This window comes from Arctopsyche grandis, chromosome 3 (genome assembly GCF_051622035.1).
Source record: "Arctopsyche grandis isolate Sample6627 chromosome 3, ASM5162203v2, whole genome shotgun sequence".
Lineage (NCBI taxonomy): Eukaryota > Metazoa > Arthropoda > Insecta > Trichoptera > Hydropsychidae > Arctopsyche > Arctopsyche grandis.
Genome location: NC_135357.1, coordinates 7803268 through 7829465, shown reverse-complemented (window position 1 = coordinate 7829465; position 26198 = coordinate 7803268). Strand labels below are relative to the sequence as shown.

At 33.7% G+C, this 26198-nt stretch overlaps 1 protein-coding gene across 1 annotated transcript in view; it reads left to right on the top strand.

Moving 5' to 3' along the window:
• The window catches only part of mthl1 (adhesion G-protein coupled receptor methuselah-like 1), a 103539-nt gene that overhangs the window by 9591 nt on the left and 67750 nt on the right, over positions 1–26198 (top strand). Inside the window, exon 2 of the mRNA XM_077426824.1 lies at positions 6537–6615. Within this exon, the coding sequence (XP_077282950.1) occupies positions 6537–6615 (79 nt within the window). The remainder of the gene's footprint in view (positions 1–6536; positions 6616–26198) is intronic.

Here is a 26198-nt window from a genome sequence, read left to right as displayed (position 1 = left end):
AAATAAGAACCTAGTTGTTAATTTTTCGGGTTTGTGTTCAAAAACATTCCTACGATTAGTATGCACGTCACGCGTTCGCTTTCGGTGTTTTCAATTACTGCAGTGATAAACTTTCTCTGAATTAAACTTGGAACGAGAAAAAAACAACGCTGTTTTCGTGCCGATCTTTGGCTAACATCTGAATACAAAATATCGTCTATTCGAAAAGGAACAAACAGCGCGAATTCGACGTGTTTCGGTGAGTCATCTGTGCATAGTCGTTCACTATGCACGTACTGTGCATATGCGGTACGTGATCGAAAGCGCATATTTTGCAAAACTTTGTGCGTTATTATGATATGCCTTTTTAACATTCAGCGCTAATTGCACGCTGAATTATTGTCGAAAGGTTAAAAAGTCGCGTTCGTTACGTTCGGATCCATTGTTCTTGAGATATTCTTCTAGAATAGCCTGGAGGGAAAACTCAATTTATGTACGTTTACGGTTACGGCATCGTTTATGTTCGTACGATTTTTTTTTACAATTAATGTTGGAATGTAAATTCGTACATATTTTTATATTATTATAATTCGAAGGAAGCGGGCATATTTAGAGTCATGTTCAAATATGTTATTTAGGTAATTTTTTTCATTAATATAGTACCGATATATCAGCCGCTATAATTGAAAGTGGCATAAGTACATTTTTCTTCATTTCGAGAAATACCTCGTAAAACATTAAATATAATGCTTTGCGTTTAACAATATTTAAAAATACTGGTGGCCTGTAATACGTTTATTCTGCTTTTTCGAGATTCTGGACATATCGAATGAAAATAAGTGATAACAATTTGTGATTTAAGTCAAACAGAAATAGTGTTTTAGGAACTGAAAATTGGACTTCCGCCACTTTCAAATATAACGGCTAATATATGTTTATACATATGTATATTATATATGAAATATGTATGTTTTTTTCAATGGACAAGTATGGAGATTACACAATAAAAATTAAAATTCTTATCAAAAGTTTATGAGAATGCAGAAGATCGCGCCGCGAAAGCTTAAAAGCAGAGATCGGCGTTGAATGAATACTTTTCAAATAACAATAGGCAATGGAGTGTTAAAAAGCAAGAGAGCAAAAAAAGCATGGTTTGTGTAAGAAATTAACAATTATGGACCATTTCTTGTGCAAAAAGCATCTATCGGACACCGATCTTTGCTAATTAGAATACACATACATACACATGCTGGGCGAGTGTGCGGGGATGGAATGAGGGAGCAGCACCGGAGGGGGTGGGGGTGGCAATAACACTAAATAATGAATAGAGTATTATATAGTACAGATACATATTTACATGCGAATTGACTGCAAGGTCTGTGCATGTTGAAATGGCTAGCGACAATAGCCTCGAGTGCCATGTATCAATTTCTTTCCAAAACCATCCGTTGAAATATCAACTGGTACAATAATAGTATTACATATATAGAGTGATTTTCAATATTACTATCATTAATTTTCCTTGCTATTGTAAATAAAGGCAGAAGCTAATCAGGGCAAAATGCTCTTGCTGACTTCTTCGAAAAGTTTTTTTGGCTTTCTTGCTTTGTTGGAACAATAAATTGTTACATAGTTGCCATTGTCGTATTGACAATGGCAACTATATACCCCCATCTTATAATTATAAGGTGAATTTTATTTTTATACAGATATTGCATAAAAATATTCAAATAAATCGGCGTTGGTTGATCAAAAAAATTATCTATCTCAACATATTGTCCCAATTACCTATCTCATTACTGTTTTAGATAAATACTTTAAAATAGCTATGCTTGCTGTACTTTAGGACTAGCAGTATACGTATTTTTGTGTAACTCTAATCTAGTTACTACAGGGAAAAACTCATGCATGGAAACCCCCTGTTGGGATTCATCGACCTAGACTTCTTCAAATATGGTACTATGCAATGCTTCATCTCTATCCATCCTATACGCGTGTGCGTATTTTACTCGTTAAAATGTTTTAAAACTTTGAAGCGCATCAATCTGCACTTTCTTTGTTGGAGAAGTTTCAACGCTCAATCGTTAGCCGGAGATAGTATGTTTATTTTTAAATTAAAAAATAATCACCGGCAACGGAATGCAAGGACGAAAAATCGCACACAAAAGTCGAGACTTTGTATAGTGAGATAACTGTTCTATCATTAAATGGAATGTTCGTACACACGTTGCGTTGTTTGTTTACTCGTACGCTTCGGTTTTTTTTTCGGTTAATTGAGGTTGCGATCTTTCGCCGTTTTCGGATGACCATAATTTCGCGGGTCATTCATACTTTACGATAGTGTACGTTTTTATAATAATTTTTTACAGCTACATAGGTAACATTTTCTCACGCGAAGTAACGTTACTCGACTGTGTTGAATTTATGTAGACGAAAAGATGTCATCGGCAACCTTGTCACACATAGTTTTGATCGTTATGATGTCTAGAGAAATTTACTACGTATAACGACTAGTATTTATTCGTTTTAATTTTATACCGGTTTTATGTACGTATAATTTTTCGTCGTAAAATTAATGGTTGATTTTTTTGCCATTCATTGCCATCAACGGACGTACGTATGTATGTACAATATATAAACGCAAGGGAATGGCTTATTCTTATTTTTGTTTACGTAATGTATTTTTAATATTGTCGATAACTGTACGAAGTGCAATTAATTACTCTGATATTGTCAATAAATGTATGTCGCATATTGCGAATATTTATTTATATCGCATTGTTGCCATATTCGTTGTTTTAAAATTATCGATTGTGCAATCGGTGAAATGTTTCATTTCGGTGTTTACGCAATGTAAGACAGGCTCGCTTCGCGAATAGTTATCGAAGGGTCTGTAATTAATAATTTAATCTTTTTAATTAATCTGTGTAATGTGCGGGAAGGGTTCAAGTATCTTAAACTTCTCGTGTATTATTTCTATGCAAGATTGAACTTTGCCTATTTTGAAAGTGAAAGTTTTATATATGTAAATTTACTTATGTATTGCTCATTACATGCCTGCATAGCTCATCATTTAGAATGTTATGGAATTTCATCGATAAAAAATACTTTTTATATCATCATCCGTACCTCTTTCTGGCCACTTTCCTCTTGTCTGAGGGTCGTGACATTCCTGTCTTCTAATTTGTATAATACTAGTCATAGTCATAGTCCTCTAGTCCTATCGACACCCCGCAGCTCATAGTGGTTCGACAGCTGTTTTCCCAGTGGCAGCCCTGACATGGTCAAATTGAAATTTGGTACCTACCCCTTTCCCCTTCTTCAAAAATCATGTAATTTATTTTATATATGTTACGGTGATTTCATACTAGCAGTGAAAGTATAGTTGCACTGGCGTTTTAAGGAACACACACTTCTATGTATGTATGTATGTATTAATGTTGTGGCTTATTCTTCTACCCCCAGCAAAAGTTTTTCATTTCTCCGTTAGTGCATAAATGCTAAATTTTATGATGTTGAATTAACTTTTGCAGTTTGTCCAAATAGCTTCATATGGAGATCATTTGATTCCTGAATTGAATGCCCTATTTATCATAAATTGGACAGTTGTCAGTCCTTTCTTCCATTTGGAGCTGCTATGATCCAGCCTCAAAGTTGACAGTATGTTTTCAGTGTCCCGATTTGAGTTACATATATGCTTTCACCGACTTAATCAGCAAAAGTATACTTCTAATTAAAAGTATAATTTCACTAGAGAAAACAGATGCACCGTAACATATGTATGTATGCATACATATGTATCTATGTATGCATAGAGCGTAGAGCTATTGCATACCAGTAGATAGATCATGGCTTCAATTCCCGGCCAAATACACTGCTGGCGAGATCTTGTGATTATTAAAACACACATCGACCGTCTTCGTTTAGAATTTTCCGATTGTTGTGACGGATCCAATAAATCTGTATCTTCCCCCTCATTTTCTCGTAAGTTCGAGTTATTAGCGTCTCGAATTTGCTGAATCTTTAAATGGAACGTACCCACATAATGAATTTCTCGCAAATTTGTATCAACATTTTGTTGGTTGTCCATAGATGTATCTATTTGTATTGTATGTACAAACTGTTATGTTGCATTAGTTTCTTGAATTATTTGAATATTATAAAATGCTACCTACATAATGTATTTCTCGCAATTTTGCTGTGTCTATAAATGTCTCTAGTGTATTCTTAATATAATGTTGTATCTAGCTTTTATATTAATATTTAGATTTTTCTTTAAATTCTTGAAAGATTTGGACAATCATGAAAGAAAAATATCTAATAACTACATATGTATATGTACTATAATTTTGAACTACATATGTATATGTAGCGAAACCCATTTGATGACAGCTGAATACTATTATTATGAAGACTAAAGAGTATTATTGATTTTTATCTTAGTAAGGTTGTATGTTGCGTGTAAATACATATATTTTTGGCAGTCAATCTGGACTTCCTTGCACATATACATTTACATCCGTAAACATAATCGTTATTATAATAAAAAAAATCGTTTAATGGACTTATCGTAACGTTAGTAAATACTTCTTCATACAATTTTTTGTTTATGTATATCAAAACGCCATTCAGTCGACAGTCGAAGCAGAGCTGGTATTTTGTTTTGTTCTCTTTTCTTCTTTGTTAAAATTGTGGTTTTTAATGCTGAATTGAAATGTATTGAAAACCGACAACCATATGGCGTGCTTTTGGCGAGTCATTTGTTGATTTATTCACACTATAATGCCATATATCGTATAATATGGCTTGTTATAATACATAAATATCTGTCTAATTATTTTATGCATTTTATATTATACCTAGTTGATTACTATCGCTCTACACGGGTATACAAAGAAGATTCTAAATATTCCAAACTGAGATAGATTACCATACAAATTCGTTTATGGTAAAATGTTGATTTGATCTTTTTGTAATATCCGGGCTTGAGGGCATCTACAATTTTCCTACACAATGTGAGCACCTTCATTGAGTTTTATCATGTATTTTTTATTATTTCATATTATAATACATAGTTAGTTTCAGAACAGGTTCGACAAAATTGATACATCGTTTACGTAACGTAATTTCATGCTATAAAATGAATCGTCTGCAATTATTATATACATAGGTACGTACATCAAAATCGCAAACAATTTCTAGCTCAAATATAATACGTAGAGAGAATTATTATTGTTTGTGAATTATTAAGCCGATCGCACGGGGGATGCGATGAAATTTGAAGATATTTCCCAAGACGCCCTTTTCCTTTCATCTGCTTGAGGATTACCTCTGCGTCTGGCGAGATAGATGGAAGATTTTGGCTCCAATTTTTCCCAACCACCTGTGAACTGACAGACTTCCAAGACATTTACTCTTTGGCAAGTGTTGGTGTTATTTCAGACTGTCGTTCGTTGACCGGAAAATTGATTGCGAATGAAATCATTCGCTGTTACAGTACAGCTTTCTGCGACTAACCCACTACCCTATCGATTTGTTGGCGGGCAGATGTTTCCGACACAGCCTCGATGCTGGATAATTAATTGTAATGAATATTTGATTACAAAATGAAGAAAAAAAAGTAATATATATTTTAATAGCGTTGTTACACGGCTTTTTTAATCGAAGAGATGACTAGCCGTTTTCATGTCAATTGAGATCGGTTTTGTCGGCCATTTTATTAATTTTTTACTCCTATACTGTAATTAAAATGAAGGCTGATGGCATTTATAGTAATCTTATATTAAAATAGTGCTTAATTTATATTGCTATCAATTTTTTTTTTGACAATTTACAATTTAGTATTTATTTTGATTGAACCGGATACGTCATAGCATTTGCTATTAAATAAGCAATGAAGCGTATTTACCTGACTTACTTGAAATTGACACTTGCAAGTTATCTTATGCAAGCAAACATATACATATATATGTATCTAAACATCATTGCAAATGATTTATATTATTATAATTCCCTTGAACTTCGGAGAAACTTCTCATTAATTTGTTTTGTTCTCCAGCTTCTACGTGGTAATACGTCATGTCCGTCGTTGCTGGAACAGTTAGGATTTTAAGTCCCTAATAATTATGTGCGTGGAAGATATCATCATTTGTTGGTTTGATTGAAATATTGCTCGTGTGGGTTAGATCTATAAGAATATGTGTATTAATAATGAATATATTTTTTCAATATCGTTAATTTTATATTCCGGTCTGTATCCTTTCATGTCACTCGCACGAAACTCGAAACGTTTCACTGTCGAATTACGCATGTACTGTTTTTGATGTAAAAATATTGTTTCAACACGTGCACGTCAAGACTTTTCGTTTGATCAATTCAACACTGATGGATTTTCCATCAATAAAACCGCGCTCGTTTTCGCAACATAAATACCGCTAAACGATTTCATCCGAGGTTGAACTTTCGACCGAAAACGCAACCGCCCGTTGATGTCTTTTCATTTTTTATGTATTTATTTTTTATTTCACCGATTTTAGCATTTGTGTTTATTGTTTCAGCTGTAACAATACATTTCTTCTTCCTTGCGGCGTTCTTCTGGCTGAACACCATGTGCTTCAACATCTGGTGGACTTTCAGGTGAGAATTTTTGTAAAAAATGTATACGTAATTCTCGCTGTAATTGTGTGCTGCATACTTTTGCACCATCATTTGGTTTTTGTAGGTTTCCTAAAAATTTAAAATTTCCTGCAACTTCTTGTCAAATTAATCTTTTCAATTAACTTAGCCTTTCTTATAATGTTATTAATTAGTGTGATTTTTAGGGTGACCGGAAAAATGCACTTGAGACAGTTGCACTCTCAAGATATCCAAACTTTCAAAGATGATCATAGAGAACTAACGCAATAGAATTTCACAAAAAAGTGTCAAAGGATATTCGTATGTTATCCAAGGGTGCTAACCTTTTCTATTGCGTAAGTTATTTTTGAGCGACTTTGAAAATTAGGACTTCTCGAAACTGCACCACTATTCAGTGCAATTTAGTGCATTTTTTCGGGAACCGATTTATAGATCCTAAAGACCATGGACAAATATATATTATCGCATGAGAATTTTATCATTTGTAACAAATATCAGGTTTATAACAAACAATATTTAGATAAAACAATTCAGCTGGATATCCGTCTCGTTCTTCAACCGAAGAGTCTCTCAGACTATATCTGACTTAATTTTGAGAGTTTTAAGGCGCAGACACTGAATCGTACAGCACGGCATGGCCAGGTAGACTCTAGCTTTGAATAATGGACGTGTCTTCATAGCATTGTTAATACGTACGATCTTATTATTTAGAGAAGTTTCTCCTACATTTCTTCAAAAATGGGAATTACAGTTATCGATCAAAGTTAAACGGATAAAATATTACCGAAAACATTCCGGGGGGTGAGTTTTGTCCAGGATTATCATAGCATATATGCCATTTATGATATATCAGGCGCGTTAGCGTACAAAGTTATCTAAAAAAAGAAACACGGGTGCCGTGTACTACATTGTGTGTCTGCGCCTTAATAGATCAACTTTGTTTTAATAAGTATGACATATTATAAAAGTATGTAATTTGGATTAAAAAAAATATGAAGCATTGTTGGAAAAATAACAGTATGTATTAAACAATTGCTAGAGACCCGTTGTAATAGAAATTAGATGACACCATTGTATGGTGACCATTATTTGGACCACAACTCGGACCACGTTCACTAATGTTGAAAGCGAATTTATGTATCTCGATATCACCTTGGTAAATCCAGTGAAGTGTAATATAATCTTGATAAGTTTTCACGAAGAAAAAAATAAAACAAACCTAGATCAGTCTCATGAACTCGTTTACTGTATAATTCATACAATAACGTAAATAATTCATTACAGACATAAAATCACCACAAACAACCCGTGAGATTGCATCGTGATTTACTCACTACGAGGAACTTCGCTATACGTGCGAATGTTTTTATAACGATTATTATTATTATATGGTAGCGTTCGTTCGATCTTTTGCTTTCTCGAAGATGTGCACGTTTATTGCGAGTTTATAATGCTCTCGCTGTATTTATCACCGCTTCTAAATGTAAATATAACGACCGGCTTTTCACAGTTTCCTTGTTTATTTTTATTCTAGTAATACTATGAACGCGAGGGCGAAAAAAATTTCGGCGACTTTTGCATAGCGAGATTTATAGTTCGGCCGCACCGAGATCAAAAAGATCGGCAACAATTATACTGACAACCGTTCAGATATACGACTTTCGAAATGAAAATAAACATATACCAATCTAAACTGCATATGTTCATAATCTTCGAATGTATAATATAATATGTGTAAACGTGCGGATGTTTTGATCCCGTTTGATGCGACATCAAAGAAGTGTGGTTTTTTTCTTCTCATCGGTAATTACTTTCGTTTCGATTTGACTTATGTGGGTTTTGATCTGTATGTTTTGGAGATTTCGTGGCGCCATTCTGGTCCCATTGACAATATCGGCTTTTGGTCTGTCTGTTTTCGAGTTTCATAATCCTCCGGCTCTAACACTTTTTTATGACCTACCCCCCCCCCCCCTTTTATGGCATGTTTAACTCGAACTTAATGCTTTTGCTTTTATAGACCTAGAATTTTAATGTCGCCTCTATATGGTGTTGGCGAAAAAATAAAGTGCTCGCATAAGCATTTAAACGCATACATCGCCCACTTTACAGTGTTTTTATGGCTTTAATTAGTCAACATTGGAGTAATGAGACAATTTATGTTGTTTGCTTTTGATTTTTTTTATACATGTGTATATATATGAATGTAGATTGTGTTCAGTAACCTGTTTCTGGAAAGCATTGCAGTGATGTAACGATTAAAACATCGGCGAATCTACTATGATTTTTTTGGTTACACGACAATTGGTGCAAGTCCAAAATGTTCAACGACAAAATGTACCCGAAAATTAGTGCACTGACAAAATGTACCCGCGACAAAATGTACCCGCGACAAAATGTAAACGGAAAAAATGTTCAAGCGACAAAATGTTCAAAAATGTTCAAAATGTTCAACCGTATCCAATATTTTCTTATTTAAATTGAAAAAAAAAACTTTCTAAGCGTATGAACTCCAGATTACATTGCATTAGTTTATATGGCAGGCCTTATCAACCGTCTCCAAAATTTACTTTATTTCAAATGAATAGTTTACTTTTTATCGGACACATCGCGGACACATCCAATAGATACGGTTGAGAACCCCTGTCATTTATACTAATTTAATAACGCCCGCGATGTGTACGATGAAAAGTAGATTATTCATTTGAAATAAAGAAAATTTTGGAGACGGTTGAGAAGCCCTGCCATATAAACTAATGCAATGTAATCTGCAGTTCATACGCTCGGAAAGTTTTTTTTTTCAATTTAAATACGTAAATATTGGATACGGTTGAGAACCCCTGTCATTTATACTAATTTAATAACGCCCGCGATGTGTCCGATAAAAAGTAAATTATTCATTTGAAATAAAGTAAATTTTGGAGACGGTTGATAAGCCCTGCCATATAAACTAATGCAATGTAATCTGGAGTTCATACGCTTAGAAAGTTTTTTTTTTCAATTTAAATTAGAAAATATTGGATACGGTTGAGAACCCCTGACATTTATACTAATTTAATAACGCCCGCGATGTGTACGATGAAAAGTAGATTATTCATTTGAAACAAAGAAAATTTTGGAGACGGTTGAGAAGCCCTGCCATATAAACGAATGCAATGTAATCTGCAGTTCATACGCTCGGAAAATTTTTTTTTTTCAATTTAAATAAGAAAATATTGGATACGGTTGAGAACCCCTGTCATTTATACTAATTTAATAGCGCCCGCGATGTGTACGATAAAAAGTAAATTATTCATTTGAAATAAAGTAAATTTTGGAGACGGTTGAGAAGCCCTGCCATATAAGCTAATTCAATGTAATCTGCAGTTCATACGCTCGGAAAGTTTTTTTTTTCAATTTAAATACGTAAATATTGGATACGGTTGAGAACCCCTGTCATTTATACTAATTTAATAACGCCCGCGATGTGTACGATAAAAAGTAAATTATTCATTTGAAATAAAGTAAATTTTGGAGACGGTTGAGAAGCCCTGCCATATAAACTAATGCAATGTAATCTGCAGTTCATACGCTCGGAAAGTTTTTTTTTTCAATTTAAATACGTAAATATTGGATACGGTTGAGAACCCCTGACATTTATACTAATTCAATGACATCTTAAAATGATATTCAATGAGTCACAATGACATTCGCTTAAAATGTAATTGTTCAATTTAAATAAGAATATGTTGGTACGGTTGAGAACACCTTTAATTTATAATAATTTAATAACATCCGCGATCTATACGATAAAAAGTACCATATACATCGATAAATATAATACAATAAAAAGTTACTTTTGCCATTAAAATAGGATAATTTAGGATTTTTGAACATTTTGTCGCTTGAACATTTTTTCCGTTTACATTTTGTCGCGGGTACATTTTGTCGCGGGTACATTTTGTCGCGGGTACATTCTGTCGCGGGTACATTTTGTCAGTGCACTAATTTTCGGGTACATTTTGTCGTTGAACATTTTGGACTTGCACCAATTGTCGCGTCCCCGATTTTTTTTGGTCGTTTTTATGTAATATGTATCAAGATAGTAAGTACATATTATGTCTTAATAGATATGTTGATTACATATTATATGTAGTTAAAACTGAAATTATTATTATACGTCTGTATTCTTACAGCTTGATGGATTAGTCTACATATATCGATCAAACTACATACATATGATCGATCGTATGCAGTCTACATCTGTTATACACATATATTATATATAGTGGTGTAGTGCTATATAAAAAAGAACTAGGACGGTGTTTAATTTTTATGACCCCCCCTTCCTCTTTTTTCATTACTTAAAAAATATGTATTCTAATATTGGTAGTTGAAGTATTTATAAAGAAATCAAATGCTTATTAAGAAATATTCTTCTTGAAATTATGATGTTTTTTTTATATTTTATAAAAACTCCCTTCCATACATCGTCTTCAACATATTTAATTTTTCAAACCCGTATTTGTGTCAACAGCAACATTTGCTTTTAGCAATGCCAATTCCATTTGTATGTCAAAAAACTATGAAATTTTAACATGTGAATTTAGAGATGAGTATTTATTTAAGCTGAGTTCCCTTATTTTATCTATCCTCAAGTTTATCAAAAAAGCCCATAAATTTCATCAAAATGACTTTTAAGTTGTCTTTTAAGTTTTGATTACTTTTCGGTTGTGGTCACCAAATGTTAGGACGAGAGTCTGCTCACAATATTTGGTATACAAAAATTAAAGCTAATAGACCCACGGGATTTGACTTAATATAATTAATAAAATAAAAACAAAATACGAAATAAGATAACATACCAAAAGATAAAAGAGAATAAAAATATCTGGGACGGTAACATAACAACTAAAAGAAAATAAAAATATAGAAGAGATCTTCAAGTTTTAGAAAGGCTTCTAGCTTGTTTTTCAAAATATTAAGGTTTTCAGAATTCACTACATTGTTGGGAAGATTATTCCAAACTTTAACCACTCTCTTTGAAAAGAAGGAACATCTGATCAATTTATTCGATTTTTCTTTTTGGAGTCTGAGAGTGTGATCTCTAAGATGGGTCTTTTCATTGAACGTGATGAGTTTGGACATAGGACAACTATGATGATTATTTATTATTTTAAAGACTTCAATTAAGTCGCCTCTTATTCTTCTCACATTGAGTATTATTAATATTAGCCAAAATATTTTTCTAATTTTACTCATAAAACAATTTTCATATCAATCAAAGTGCCAGGGCGGCGACCAGGCCCGACTACACCACTGTGTATATGTATATCAGGCCGTAGTCAATGGATGGGGGGGGGGGGGCAATGAGAGCGACAAACTAACGATTTAACAGTCACGGTCACAGTAATCGATCCCCCTTAAAAATTCATTTTAATTAATTGCCAGCTTTTTATGATGTTCTATGTTTTGAATTCTTGACGCATTGTTAATTTTTCCACCTAGTGGGGGTAGTGGTCTTAAGTCCTTTAAGTTTATTTAAGTTAAGTGAATCATTGCGATGGCTATTAGTGAATAGGTCTTAAATAGGTTTGAATTGAACATGCATATGTATGTGATGATTTCAGATAGCAATGTAAAATTTTGAAATACATATCAATGTCTCAATGTTATGTGTATTTGGACACCAAGAAAATAATTCTTAAATTTTAATTTTATATTTGTATGTATGTATGTATGTAAGTACATATCCGTAGGGTGGTATGATAAATTATTTTTTTTCTTCTTCGCGTATAGATATTTGAACCAAAATGATGAAAATTTCATACTATGGAAATAATGCTAAAATTAATGTACGCACAAATTTTGATATTTTTATAATGTGTAGGTAGAAAAATTGAAACCTGCAACCGGATGGATTGAATTGATTGATAATTCGATATCGATTTGATAGAATGCATTGTCATCAATCATAAGTACGACATATTACATGTTACTTAGCCAAGCTCACATTTTTTTGTAAACACAAACATCTTCGGATCAGAACGCTATAAAAAAATTAAGTAAAAACCCGGAAAAATAATATTTCAAAAGCATCCAACTGAAGAAGTAATTTACGATGTCCTACGTTCGCATTTCAGAATAAAACACCGTCATTTTACGGTGAAAAAGATTCACCGAATTAAAAAAAAAAAGGTACGACAGTGCAATTTAAAAAGACGTCCGTCGAAGCGTACCGAATTTGAAAATTCTTCGTACATCACTCACGACCGGAATACACCGTGTTTTCGCGCGATTCGCAAAATGTTTATCGAAAAATCACAGTGAAATCTCATTATATATATCTTTCAATGTAAACACACGCCTAAAAGTTCGGTATTTTCGATTCGTCGCCGAATACTTGCGAATTCATCGGCTCAACGTCGAAACCGAACCCGGTCGACCCTGACGCCTTCGACTCGAATCGTCCATTTTCATAAAACGATTTTGATACACACACTATATGTATATGTAAAAGTTGACGGGAAGTCTTGTGGATTTTCGGTAGTCGACGCGCGCCACAGCTTGAGCAGTGTAACTTTTTTTGAAAAAGGCTCTCGTTTGTTGCGTGACCGAGGCGATCAATTTGCCCGTCATCCTCTCAAGAAAGATGGATTCCGTTGGATCATTATCCTGGACGAGATTCTCGTTTCGATCGTGTAGATTCCCGGAAGATGGACGGCCATCGCATTTTGACCTGTAATTTTGTGCATTTTGATCTTAAAAAAAATAGCGAAACTTCGATATAAATAATAATAATCTGATCGTTATTTTTCATTATAAAAGTGTTGCGTGTCTTAATTTAGAGATTCTTCTGCAGGCAAGTGTGTCTGCAGTTGTCTTAGCGTGGCAATTCCTCAGAGACGAACTACTTTTCTGATTTTGTTCACAATATAATATAATGTAATAGGTCAGGTTATCCTAGTTATATCAGACACTTTAATTAAACATTTAGCTTTACTTTTTATCTGTTTCACTTCATAACTTATAAAACTTACAAACTTCCTATGCTTTTCTGATCGCTTTGAAACTTTGCTATTTTGCGAGGTTTGGCGGTCGATAAAGATTTCAATTGGATCCGCTAATTCGATGGTGAAATATAATCGTAATAAACACGTTTAAAATTTTGGGGAAGGTGACAGCTCACCCGCTGCCAATAGCCAATGGTCTTGTTTGTTTGACTTTCCGCCCGCCACTCGTTTTGTCAGATTTTAATTGTTTAAACGCCTGTAAATTTATCATTTTGACACTATCTATATCTTATTCCAAAGTTAAGCGGAAATTAGAAAATTGATCCAGTTAAGCGTTAAGTTAGAAAATTACTACACAAACCTAACCTGTTTCTTCTTACCCGTAATGTATATAGATTTCGCGTATAGAAGTACATATCATAATATGGACAAATTTTTTTATTTATATTTTCCCATTATGCCATTATGGGATGCTGTCTAGCGACACCTATGGTATTAAACTTGTACAAATATTTAAATTATATTCGAATAGTGGTGATATAGTGATGATTTTGCCAGTTGGATGAGGAACCGTTTCAACAATGAAATCAGATAAATTGACAAACTCTGATAGGAAATGATCGACTTGCAGTCATATCCTAGTCTGACCACAATACAGAAATACTCACAAATAAACTCTTTTCAATCGAGGTCAACCTACTAGCTTGAACCCGGCAACCTCTCAGTGGTTATCATTAACGCAACCACCGAGCTATACTGCTGTTTAAGTTATTTTATTAAAATAATCAAAAAAACATTATAAAATTATAACAAATTCTTAGAAATGAAGTTTAGAGATTTCTCTGTCTCTAATTAGGTCAAATTTCGTATTCAAAAATCCTACGACCTATAAAATCTTCTCATATATGTATGTATGTATTTCATAGCAGCCATGAATGTTGTGTCTCAGATCCGATAAGGGTTACAACTTGAATGTCTACATTTGTATCGAATTCCTGTGAACAGACATGTCTTATCTCAAACGATCAATAAAACTTGTTTAATTAACATGTATGTATTAGATTCGATTGTAAACATCAATAGAAATAATTCCAAGACTTGATAAATTATCAGGAAGTAAGTACATATTATACATATACATATTTGAATGCACAAATTTTTTTACGTATGCCGTTCAATTTGATCTCATTGTTGTAGGCGTGAGAAAAAAAATGATTTTATTGTAATCAAAAATTCTTTTAATAGCAAGTCGAAGCTATTCTAGGTCATATTGTCGATGAATGGTGAAGTCTAAAATTGGGTATTAGGAGAAAGTTTGTGAAAATCTATAAATCGGTTTTAAAAACTGGGCCAATATTTCTTCTAATGAGCTCTCAATCTTTCTACAGTTGTGAATCTAATCCAAGAACGATCTTTACAATCGCATGCTTGATAAAATGATAACAGACAAAAGCTAAATTAATACAATGGAGCATTATCGGCATAATTGAAACGTCATTGGATACGTTTGCCTTATTCTAAAGAAAGACGAAAGGAAAACGTAACGAAGATAATAATAACAAAAAAACAATAAAACGATCCATTGAATTTTTCGTCGGAACAAAACTGCTCTTTTGCGCAATACAAAAATGCTAATTACAAAGAATTTTTTTTTGCATTGAAATTTTTTCTTTAATTCTCTAACAATCGTTCGACAGATTAGTGTTAATTAGTCCGATGCAACTGCATCCGGACCGGTTCGACTTTTCCCGGCCGGTTTCCTCCGTGCAAATTCGGCCAAGGTGCTTCGCCAAAAGTACCCATTCTTCAGTCTCCAAGGATGTGTTCGTCCTTTTATGGATAAGTGAGTATTTCTTTCATCATTCTTTCGAGAAGGCTCTATCTATATTCAATTCCATTGTCGAAACAAATTCATTCGGCTACATGGCCAAAGTGTACCCGACTGTCCTATTATATTACCGTGCGATACGAAACATGCGCGAATACGAAGCGTATGTGATAATTTCAATTATGCAAATCATATTGCAGAAATTCCACCCGTATATAACGGACGGGACTGTGTTGAAAAATTAATGTACCGCCATAAAGTATTTCGACTAATTTTTATTAATACTTTTTCTATTTCAACTTCGATTCCGTAAATTTCTCAACAGCGGATGCTATCAATCACGGTTGAGTAGAATCAATGTGTTTTTTTTTTCTCATTTTATTTTATCATTCCTTCTGTAACTGCTATATAATTACTATGATTCATGAGATTAAAAGTGTCAACTGTCATCTTCTAAACGGGTTTTGCGCAATCTAAAATAGAAGTCGGGAAGGACGCGTAGGCGTTTTTATACGACAGAGTAAAGAAAAGCAGAGTATTCTTTCGTATCTTAAGTAATCTTTCCACCTTTTTCTTGAACGACAAAGTCAAGCATACAAATTATTATCCTCGATCGATTTTCCTCTGTGTGGAGACCACTCCTTGTATTTTTTATTATTTTTTTCTCCGTTCTTACCGCGTGATCAAACAACGGCATTTTACCCAAAACGCTGCAGCAATAAATCTCACTATCGTCTTTTGATCGTTCCGCTGATTTAACATCGATTGTTTTTCAATTCAAACGAAACTTTCGAAGATCTGTGGGCAGATTGAAACACATACTTACATATGTAGGTATGTATGTACATATGTGGCGAATTCATAAATGATATGGTACATTCGTATGTGACGGAATGTTCGCTCGTCCCAAATTGTCCATCGACACAATATGTATACCCATTGTGTGTGCGAGTGTTATTTATTTCGAGAGAAGAAAGAAGTGTAAATTTACATACGAACTTCTTTTATGTATAACAAACAATCGCCGTGTATAATAATGAAGTGCGATGAATTTTTCGCTCTAATAAGGCGGTCTTGTCTGTGCGTGGGTACAGTCCGAGCATTTCAGCCGTGAAACAGGTCCGATTTGATATTCAAATGAGGCCTTTTGAGATGCGGTGGTTCCCCATAAATATTGACTATGGGACCATATTAATTTTTTTCGTCGTTATGGCTCAAATATTTGTCGAAAAAGGCGAGCTTTTGGAAGTTCAACGCACGTGCCGCATACATAGTGGGTGCGAACAATACGGTATATTCTTATTTTTCGATTTGTTTTTATATCTCATATCTTTATATCTTGGAAGTATGAAAGTTGGGCTATTGAAATAGAAGTAAGTTTGATTATATTTATTTTATATTACTATTTTTTGGAGAATTAATAATAATACATACGCATTTTAATAAATACTTCAAAAATTGCATTGCAATGAATATACTACTAACAAACCGCATTAGGACGAAAACACAGAGATGAACGGAACGGCGCACGGTTTTGGACGCGGTCAAGAAAGGGCGTTCCCAATTCATTGATAATTCGTACGATCTTATTATTTCGACAAGTTTCTACTACATTTCTTCAAATATGGGATATACCGTTATCGATCACGACATTATTATTTTTAAAAAATTAAAAAAACTTTTTTATATATTTTTTGTCCATACCTAGTCCCCTGTTTTAAAAGTCACGACACGCCACTGGTATGTAGTTATGATAACGTCTGCTTTTAATAACTGCGAAAACGTCTGCTTTCAATAAGTCGTCTCTTGTAAAGGCTTTCCGGTTCCTTAATATGATGGATGAACATTTGGACCTATTAAATTGTCATGTTGATGAGCTGGTCAGTTTCATGAGATTCAACACAAGTCTATTTATTTGAATGAGATGAATGATTGGTAATTTTTATTGTTCTTTTCTTTGTTATTTTCTTTTTTTGTGAGACTGGTGTGACACTTTGGGGCAACCTGTCAGATCACATTGGTCATATTATTGTTATTATTATTATTATTATAAAAATAATAAATAAAAATATGTTATGAGAGCTTATACTAGATAAAAATTGCCCTAAATTGGGATGCCTTTAATAAAGCTTTCATTAAATAAATTGTTTAATAAAAGTTAAGAAAAAATATATCGCCAGTAATAAAATTAAAAAAAAATATCTGAGGAAATTTAATTATTTTTATGTATTTGCTTTAAAGGCAACTTTTTAATGTTATTAATATAAGACAAATCCCCCTTTTTGGGAATAGTAGTTACTTGTAATATAGTGAACATGGACAGGATTATGGCTAAGGGCATTTATCATTTCTCATTGAGAAATATAATATAATATATAACTTTAAAAAGTTGAAAAGCTTCATACATATATCAATAAAATATCACACTAATCTTCATTAAGTAATTATTATATAGATATGTTAAAGATGAGACGTAATAAAACAGTCAAAATTTATAAAAATATACACATATATGTATGTGTGTTTATAGAAAAATGACTTTTTTAAGTATACTACTATCCAAGTCACATATAAATATTTTGACAATCATAACTTCACTAGTTTAAAATTCAAAAGCAACTTATAATATTAGCCACGATATGCTATTGTATATTTTACAACTTTGCTATTAGATAGTGCAAAGATTCATGAACTTTCACTTGTCAAAATATTTGTAATGTGGCTTGAATCAATTCATATTGAACTTCATCTATATTATTTTACATAATTCTGCGAAAATTTTCCACCTAGTGATATACGCCTTTCATGCATCGTTCAACTTTTGACACCACACTAAACGAATATCATCGTATCATTAAAATGCAAATCCGCCAACAAGGTTACGCATCATACCCGGTGTCATAAAAATAATCAGATTTTTCATCTCACTGCACCGCTCTAATTAAATTAAATGTCAAAAACGAGCTCACGCCCGTACTGTACATACTATGTAGTCGCGAAGATAAGGCACGCGAGCTTTGCAACGGCGAGACATAATGCTTAATAGGACGAAACGATTCGCAAATAGATATGCTAAATAGGACGATGATGATTCACTGCAATAGACGCATCTCATTTAGTGAATTTATTATTAGCGCATTTGCGTGACGTATGCATTCGCAGAAAGTGACAGTCATTTCGCGGAATTTAAATCGCATCCAATCTCACCGGGACATTTGAGATTCGTCAGTTTTGCGCGAGATGATGTTTTAGTGCAGTTGTTTTATAAGTACCTTCGAGACCGGATGTGTGAGAATTCTTCGACGATTTCGACACGTACGTACTTGACGTCGTCTCGTTTTACGTGTGATCGGTTGTGTGATAAAAAGGTCGTTTTGATTAATATGCATTAGGATCATCTATTCTGTGCTTATCTCGAGTTTCCATTTTGGAATTCTTGAGATTTGACGTTTTAGTTTGGTGGGTATACTCGTATATCGTAAAGTGTTCCTATTTTAGCGAGCGTGTGCTATTCGTACGTTTACTAATATGGGTTTTTGGCGGATTAATGTAACACTTGAAGAAACATTTGGAGTCAATAAAGATAATGCTAATTTCAAGTGGCTCTGCGAATGTTTTCATCCATTAGTGTTTTGTGCCGAAAATAAAGATTACGGCTACTGGAAAATTTCTGGCATTTTCTGCTAAATTACATATGTCTATTCGTTCTACATAAAAGGACCGATGTTTGCTTTCTATTGAACAATTTATTTATATGAATCTACATATGTAGGTGTATTATCGCGTGAATATACACATATTTACAGGCGGACATATGTCGGTAAATGTACACATTAACGCATTTATATGCAAATGTAGATGTAACAGAGCATTACGAAAATGTGCAAATTTACATAAGGACATTGTCGGTTAAATTCGAAGGTCAAGTTACTCTCATCAAATATCATTGTTGACTGTCATTCTTTCACATTCTAACAATTACTTCAGTCTATTCGAAAATTTGTACATTCTCTGAATGATTTGTCTATTGAGATGTAAAACCATCATGCATTCAAGGATTCTCCAACACGCTTCAGTTCGTATCTGTTTTGCACAACTCTTATCCATCTCATCCCACACATTTTTCTAATTTACTCTACCTATCTTACTTACCTTGCTGCCTTCCTTTTACCCTTTTACATTCTCTCGGATACCGGTCCAGTATTTTATTTGTTCATTCTTCTAGCCACGTGATCTGCCCATTGCCATTTTAATGTCTTCACTCTCTCCACTGTATCAAGTACCCGTGTCATACTTTTCACCCACGTACTCCGTTTCCTATCTTTGCTTGTTTTGCTTAAGATACGGCGTACCATACCTCTTTGAGTGCATTGCACTTTGTGTAACATTTTGGCATTAAAAGTTTCACATCCATACATTGATCGAAGATCTTTTTCTTCAGGCAAAGTGGCATTTTTTATTTATTTTAAAACGGCGTTCATTCCCACAAATGCACTCTATGCTAATTTCATACGTCTCCCTATTTCCTCTTGCTATCATACATGTCTATAATTTGCCCTAAATATACATATATTATCATATATGTACATAAAATTTTATATCGTGCGGAGTTGAACTATTCCACTATAAAAGTGAGTATGAAAAAATTATCGCAAAAACATTGCATATCGCTTATATAATTTTTTAATTATTCATTCATCCGCCTGTTTTATTATTATTCAAACCAAAACCACAAAGTGCAAAAAAAATGTTTGAATTAAATAATACACGTATGTATGTATGTACGATATTTAAGTTTGTGAGTAATAAATTAAAATTTCTCATCAACCTATGACACAGCTCAACAGTGAGCAACAATCGATTGTATAAAAACTTCAAACATAAAGTTCCTCACATTCCCATCACTATTCTTGCCTATTTGTAGATTTCGCAGTAGGGCTTGTTACGTACATATGTTATGACGTTCGACGGGAATAAATTGTCATCGATGGCAATTGTCCATGGCATGTCACGAATTCATAAGAGCCTCAGTGTAAGTATGATGGATGTGACAGTCCGCTGATATATTCTTGAGCTGTCACACCGACAGTTGCGAATCAAATAGTCAACGTTCGGGTTCAAGGACTCGACACGTCCTTATCTCCGACGTATGTATGCATATATTTACATAGGATGCGAGAACACGGAGGAGGGGAGGTGTATCGGTATCGATGCATTTGGTGCAGGTCAACGACACAATGCGCGACACGGTATTGTGCATTGTGGTGCATTTGTCGCTAATGCGCGTTGCGACTGCACGTCTCGTCTGTCGCCGGCGGCTAATTGTCGCCGAAGATTCGGCACGCGTCACTGATGATGATGATGCGTCACGGAACTGCACTGGTGCATTTCTCGCTCATTAGCCAAAGACGAGGCGCCACTGCTTGTGACGAAAAAAATACTGTTGAATGTGGAAGTTTGTCGTTTTGATTCATTTGACTTGGTCAGTTATTGCACGTTTCATTGAGCTTGGTAGTAGTAGCAATACGCGTTTCTATTGGTCAGTTCGAATGTTCTGACTAATATAAAGAAACTTTGTATGACCAATATGAATCAAGATCCTCATTTTTATTAATGCAAAGTTAGATGGATCAGTATGTATCAGTGGCGTGCCGTAGAATTCGTAGAATGCCGTAGACTAGGGACTCCATATGACGTCACCTAGTACCCTTTTATTCTGCTGCAAAAAGCTTGAAATATAAAATTGAAGTATAAAATATAAAATAAAATATATATATAAAATAAAAATATTAAGTTTATATGAGATGAGAGTAAATGAGTTCTGAATTGGCGGAAGATAGCCGCGTTTGGATGGCTAGTTGTCATCGTTTCAGTCTGACTCAAGATTCCTATATCATTTATAATGAGTATAGTTAGTTATTAAACACCTCTAGCTTCATGTTGGAAATATAGCTTACTTCAATGTTAGCTAAACCTCGTGTCGGTAAAATATCAAAGCGGCCTGGAGAGTGGGAGTGGTTCAAAATCAGATCACAAATTTCTGACAGACAGGAATGTCACTCGACAAACAGAATGAAGTTAATAAAAAGCTTGTAAAAACAGGGAGACTTCGGCACGCCACTAGTATGTATGTATGTATTTATATGTGTAGGCTTTGTCGTTATTTTTGAAAAGCTTGAGATTTATTTATTTAACTTACTTGGGGAAGGCGTCAAATCCGATCGAATAAAGGGGTTTGACTCATAAATTAAATCGGAAATAAAAATTAGAGAGGAAAAAGTAAACAAGAAAAATAAATAACGAAATTAAAGAAAACTCAGAAAGATAAAAAAAAAACAAAATTAAAATAAAATGAAAATATAGTAAGAAATGAAGATATAGAAAAAGAAGAATTACAAAAACCGTTTATGTTTAAGAAAGACATCTAGCTTGTTATTAAAAATATTAAGGTTTTTAGAAATTACTAGACTGTTGAGAAGGCTATTCCACACTTTAACCACTCTGTTTGAAAAGAAGGAATCTCTAATCAATTTTTTAGATTCTTTTCTTTTAGTAGTCTGGGAGAAGATGAATGACTAAAATGACAATTTTTTTTAAATGGCTGTCCAGTCGAACGAAAACACCCCATAAGATTTTTTACTTTATTTTTAATGCACTTATAATTTTTTTTTTAAATGCTGTGAATCCTATTGTAAGGATTAAAACTTATCGCACTTGTCACCCGTTTTAAGAGAAGTTAAATGAATGATTATTTTAATAATATTCCTTATTCGTCATATTCTCTAATGAAAAGCTCTTGCTATCCAATTTGAAACTCCCCAGTTCATATAATTTCAGCATTAAAACCGTTGTTCTAGTAAAATTAACTACCATTTCATGTCTGAAACTCACCCACACACACACACCATCCGATCAAAATTAATCACCAGCATAATTACTAATAAGACATGCGAACAAATTGCACACCCCGATAATTACACATATAGTAATGACAGTGGGAGTCGTCATGTCATGCCCACGATATTTCAGTTCCGTTGAACCAAGTTTTATTATTTATTTATATTGTAACTTACTATTTATTTATTTACATATTAGCCACAGTGACATTACAGAATACTCTGATGACGCGTCACTGTGACCAGACATATAAGCACAATACAAATACTTTATACAAGAAAACTAGCGAGACATCTATGTACATATGTTATAGATAATAAATTTTTGAAATCATATTCAAATAACGGTGGCATATTGAGTAGGATGGTTTTTGCCAATTTGATGGAGGAACCGCTTCAACAATTAAAACAGATAAATTGGCAAACTCAGGTAGGAAACGATTGACTCGGAGTCAAAAATGTCCAAGTCTGACCAACAGCATTAAAGATTACACTCGGAATAAATTCTTTTACAATCGAGGTCAGCTCACGGGATCGAACCCGGCGACTCTCAGTGCTTAGTATCAACGCAATCACCGAGCCATACTGATGGATTATATACATATTTTATTACTCTCGTATTTTACGACGGCCTCATTCAGATAAAAAAGTGCATCTAACGAAATCGATGCACTTCAGAGGGGGTCTTTTCAAGTCGAATGTATTGACGGCTCGTAAAACGGTTTCGTTTTAACATTGATCGCGTTAGCTCAGTGCCATAATATTTACGTTCGTAAACCCAACAACTTGGCATTCAGATATCACAACATTCACCGTTCCTCTTGCTTATAAATATTCCGTTGCCTTTGTCCGGCTCGGCATATGCATTATGTGTATGTATGTACATTCATACATATCTACGGTAGTAATAACAAAGCGAAAATCGGGAATATGCGAGGGAATATATATAAATTCTAACCGGTCAGTTTCTAAAATAAACCGAATCTTTGCCGGTTTCGACAACGTATTAACTTGTGGAACGATCTCGTCGATTTATTTATAAGTCTCTGCAGTTTGTGCGTGTTAGTAAATAAATAACCAAAATGGGAAAGTCTGGTTTGCTCCGATCGTGGATTGTTTATTGATGTTATTAGGCTTGGTGATTTTCCCTGTTTTTGATTCGATTCCTAAGAGTGCAAATTGTGGAATTTTGACCACATTGCCATAATGTCCATCTACTATAAGATGATATGTTTGGGTTAGGTCGGATTTATCTCCTTTCGATATGTGATATTAATGACACGTGAGGCCTTGAAAGCTTACTTCGTTATATAAATCCTTGTTGCATTCTAAGCGTCTGGATATATATTTGTTTTCTTTAGTGTTTATCATAATCAAATAAATTAATTAATCAATGTTTCATTGTGCAATCAGCATAGGGACTGACATATATATTTCAGAAGAGCAATCTATGTAAATTTTCTGAGATGTAATTTCACTCGATTTATATAAATAGAGCTTGAATACGAAAGTTGTTTATTTCATTGTCAATATTATTCATAGCTTATTGCATAACTGGGTTAATAAACAATCATTATTTCTCATTGAATGTCGGTATCAACTTGGCAATTTAATATTTGAAATATAATAGTATTGTGACTGCTGCACTGCGATATTCTCGCATTATGGAAATTCTTTCTATAAAGAGCAATAACGAAATTTTGGGTATATTGAAGACCTGCCATGCATGGCCTTGTAATTCGCCGCCTCCATGTGAAGCATCGTATTCTCACATTAAACGTTATTCTTAAATATTTTATTTCTGATTGCCATTTCAGACTTTCTCCAGGTGATATTTTCAGATCTGTAAGATGTTTTTTCAGTGCTTCGATTGCAAGTTCAAGGTTTTTACGAATAGACTCTGGTTTGAAGGTTCTTGTGGAGCAAGCGGTATTATCTCTATATATGTATGTGCATCAAGCTATGTGACAGTTTTTCGGTACTTATATTTTTATTTTAAAGCTTTACCAATGCACTGGGCTGTAGCTTTATATTAATATGTATAATATAGATATGCATACCATTTACATATACATATGTACATTTCTGTAATGGGAAAAAAGAATGGGCTAAGGAAGATCCGTATTAGAATCATATATGAAATATTTGAGCAGATTACATATGTATGTACCTACATACATACATAATATGTATGTATATTAGTTAGCATCCGTTTGAATGTGTGGTAGGAAGAGGCGATTGACTCCAATCACGCCCGTTATTACTATTTTTCTGTCAGTGTCAAGCGTTTGAAGGTCGGACGAAATCGAATCGGAAAGTTTATATAAAATCACTCGTGCGATGAGGTCAAGAGGAGTCAAGTGGTTCCAACATGTGGGTCGACACTGTACCAGTACATTATACTTTGGAAAAGCCCAACGATTAGATCGCGAGGATATCCCGAGGAAGCTGCAGCAGCTCTTTGATTTGATAAACACGTTTCGGCATTGTGAAGAATTCTTTAGTCATCACCTTTCGTAAGAATCTCGCGCTTTCTTCGTCGTATTATTAATCGTCGACCATCATCGCTTCTCGTGTGCTTTTAACACTATACAGTCCCGAGGTTATTCAAGTGTACCCACATGTATAATACGTTGAATCATTTTATTGAGAACACGCGAATGATTAAGTAGAAGTGGACGATATTTTCGGAACAATGTGATGTGCTCTTTTTAAATCTTGGTTGTGTGGAATGATTCATTTGATTTGGACGTAAATAGACTAATGGATTAGCTCCAGAAATCTACCTATACATATATTAGCTATGATTATATGCCAGCAGCATGACTCGGTGGTTGGGCTTTTGCCTAGCACCGAGAGGCTTCAATCTCGTGAGTTGAACTCGATTGAAAAGAATTTATCTGTAATGCTGCTGGTCAGACTTGGATATTTGTGACTCCAGGTCGATTGTTTCCTATCAGTTTTCCAATTTTTCTTATTTGATTGTTGAAACAGTTCCTCCATTAAATTGCATAAAAACCACCCTACCGATCATGTCACCACTATTTGAGTATGATTAATGTACAATAAAAAAATTATGTGTAAGTTTAAAATTAATAGATGTCTTGTTAACTACGAGTTTTTGTTAACTACGAGTGTCTCGTAATTCAGCAACTTATATGTAATAAAAATGCTGCATTGTTTGTAATTGGCCAGGAAGGCGCATTGGGGTTTACCTGTAAGGCCTTCCTGGTATATATGTATGTATATAATAAAATAACATATTGTAATAATATCTGAAAATACCATTTAATTGTTTTTCTTAGCATATTTCTGGAAATTTCAAATTTTAATCGGTTTGCAGAAATTTTGGGAACCCATATGATGACGGCACTGATTATTTGTATAACTTTATTAGATTTTTGGCTGTTAATTGATATAAGTATGTTATGAATATAAAATTTTCGATTGACTTTTATGTTTTGCTTCCTTTTCATATATGTATTATTAAAATTTTGTGCCTGTAAACTAAATTGAATCATAAGAAAATACACGTTTACAACTGTCGAATTTAAATTCGCATTACACTAGAAAATTTGTTTATTATACAATAAATTTTGCGCCGTTGAGTTTCTAATGCGCTTTTTCCGATTTACAATGCCATAAATATGTTTCTAATGCCAAAACATATAACATCCTCTTTTGTTAATTTACTTTTTTGCTACTAAGCAAAAAACTCTCAACTTATCGCCACTCTATATACATACATTGTCTGACTGTGATGCGTTAATTATCACATTGCGGTTGTTTTTACCATTATATAATTTATTAGATATGTATAAATTTCCTCGATTTTACGTAACAGTGTAAAAAGGTATAAAACTTGTCTTT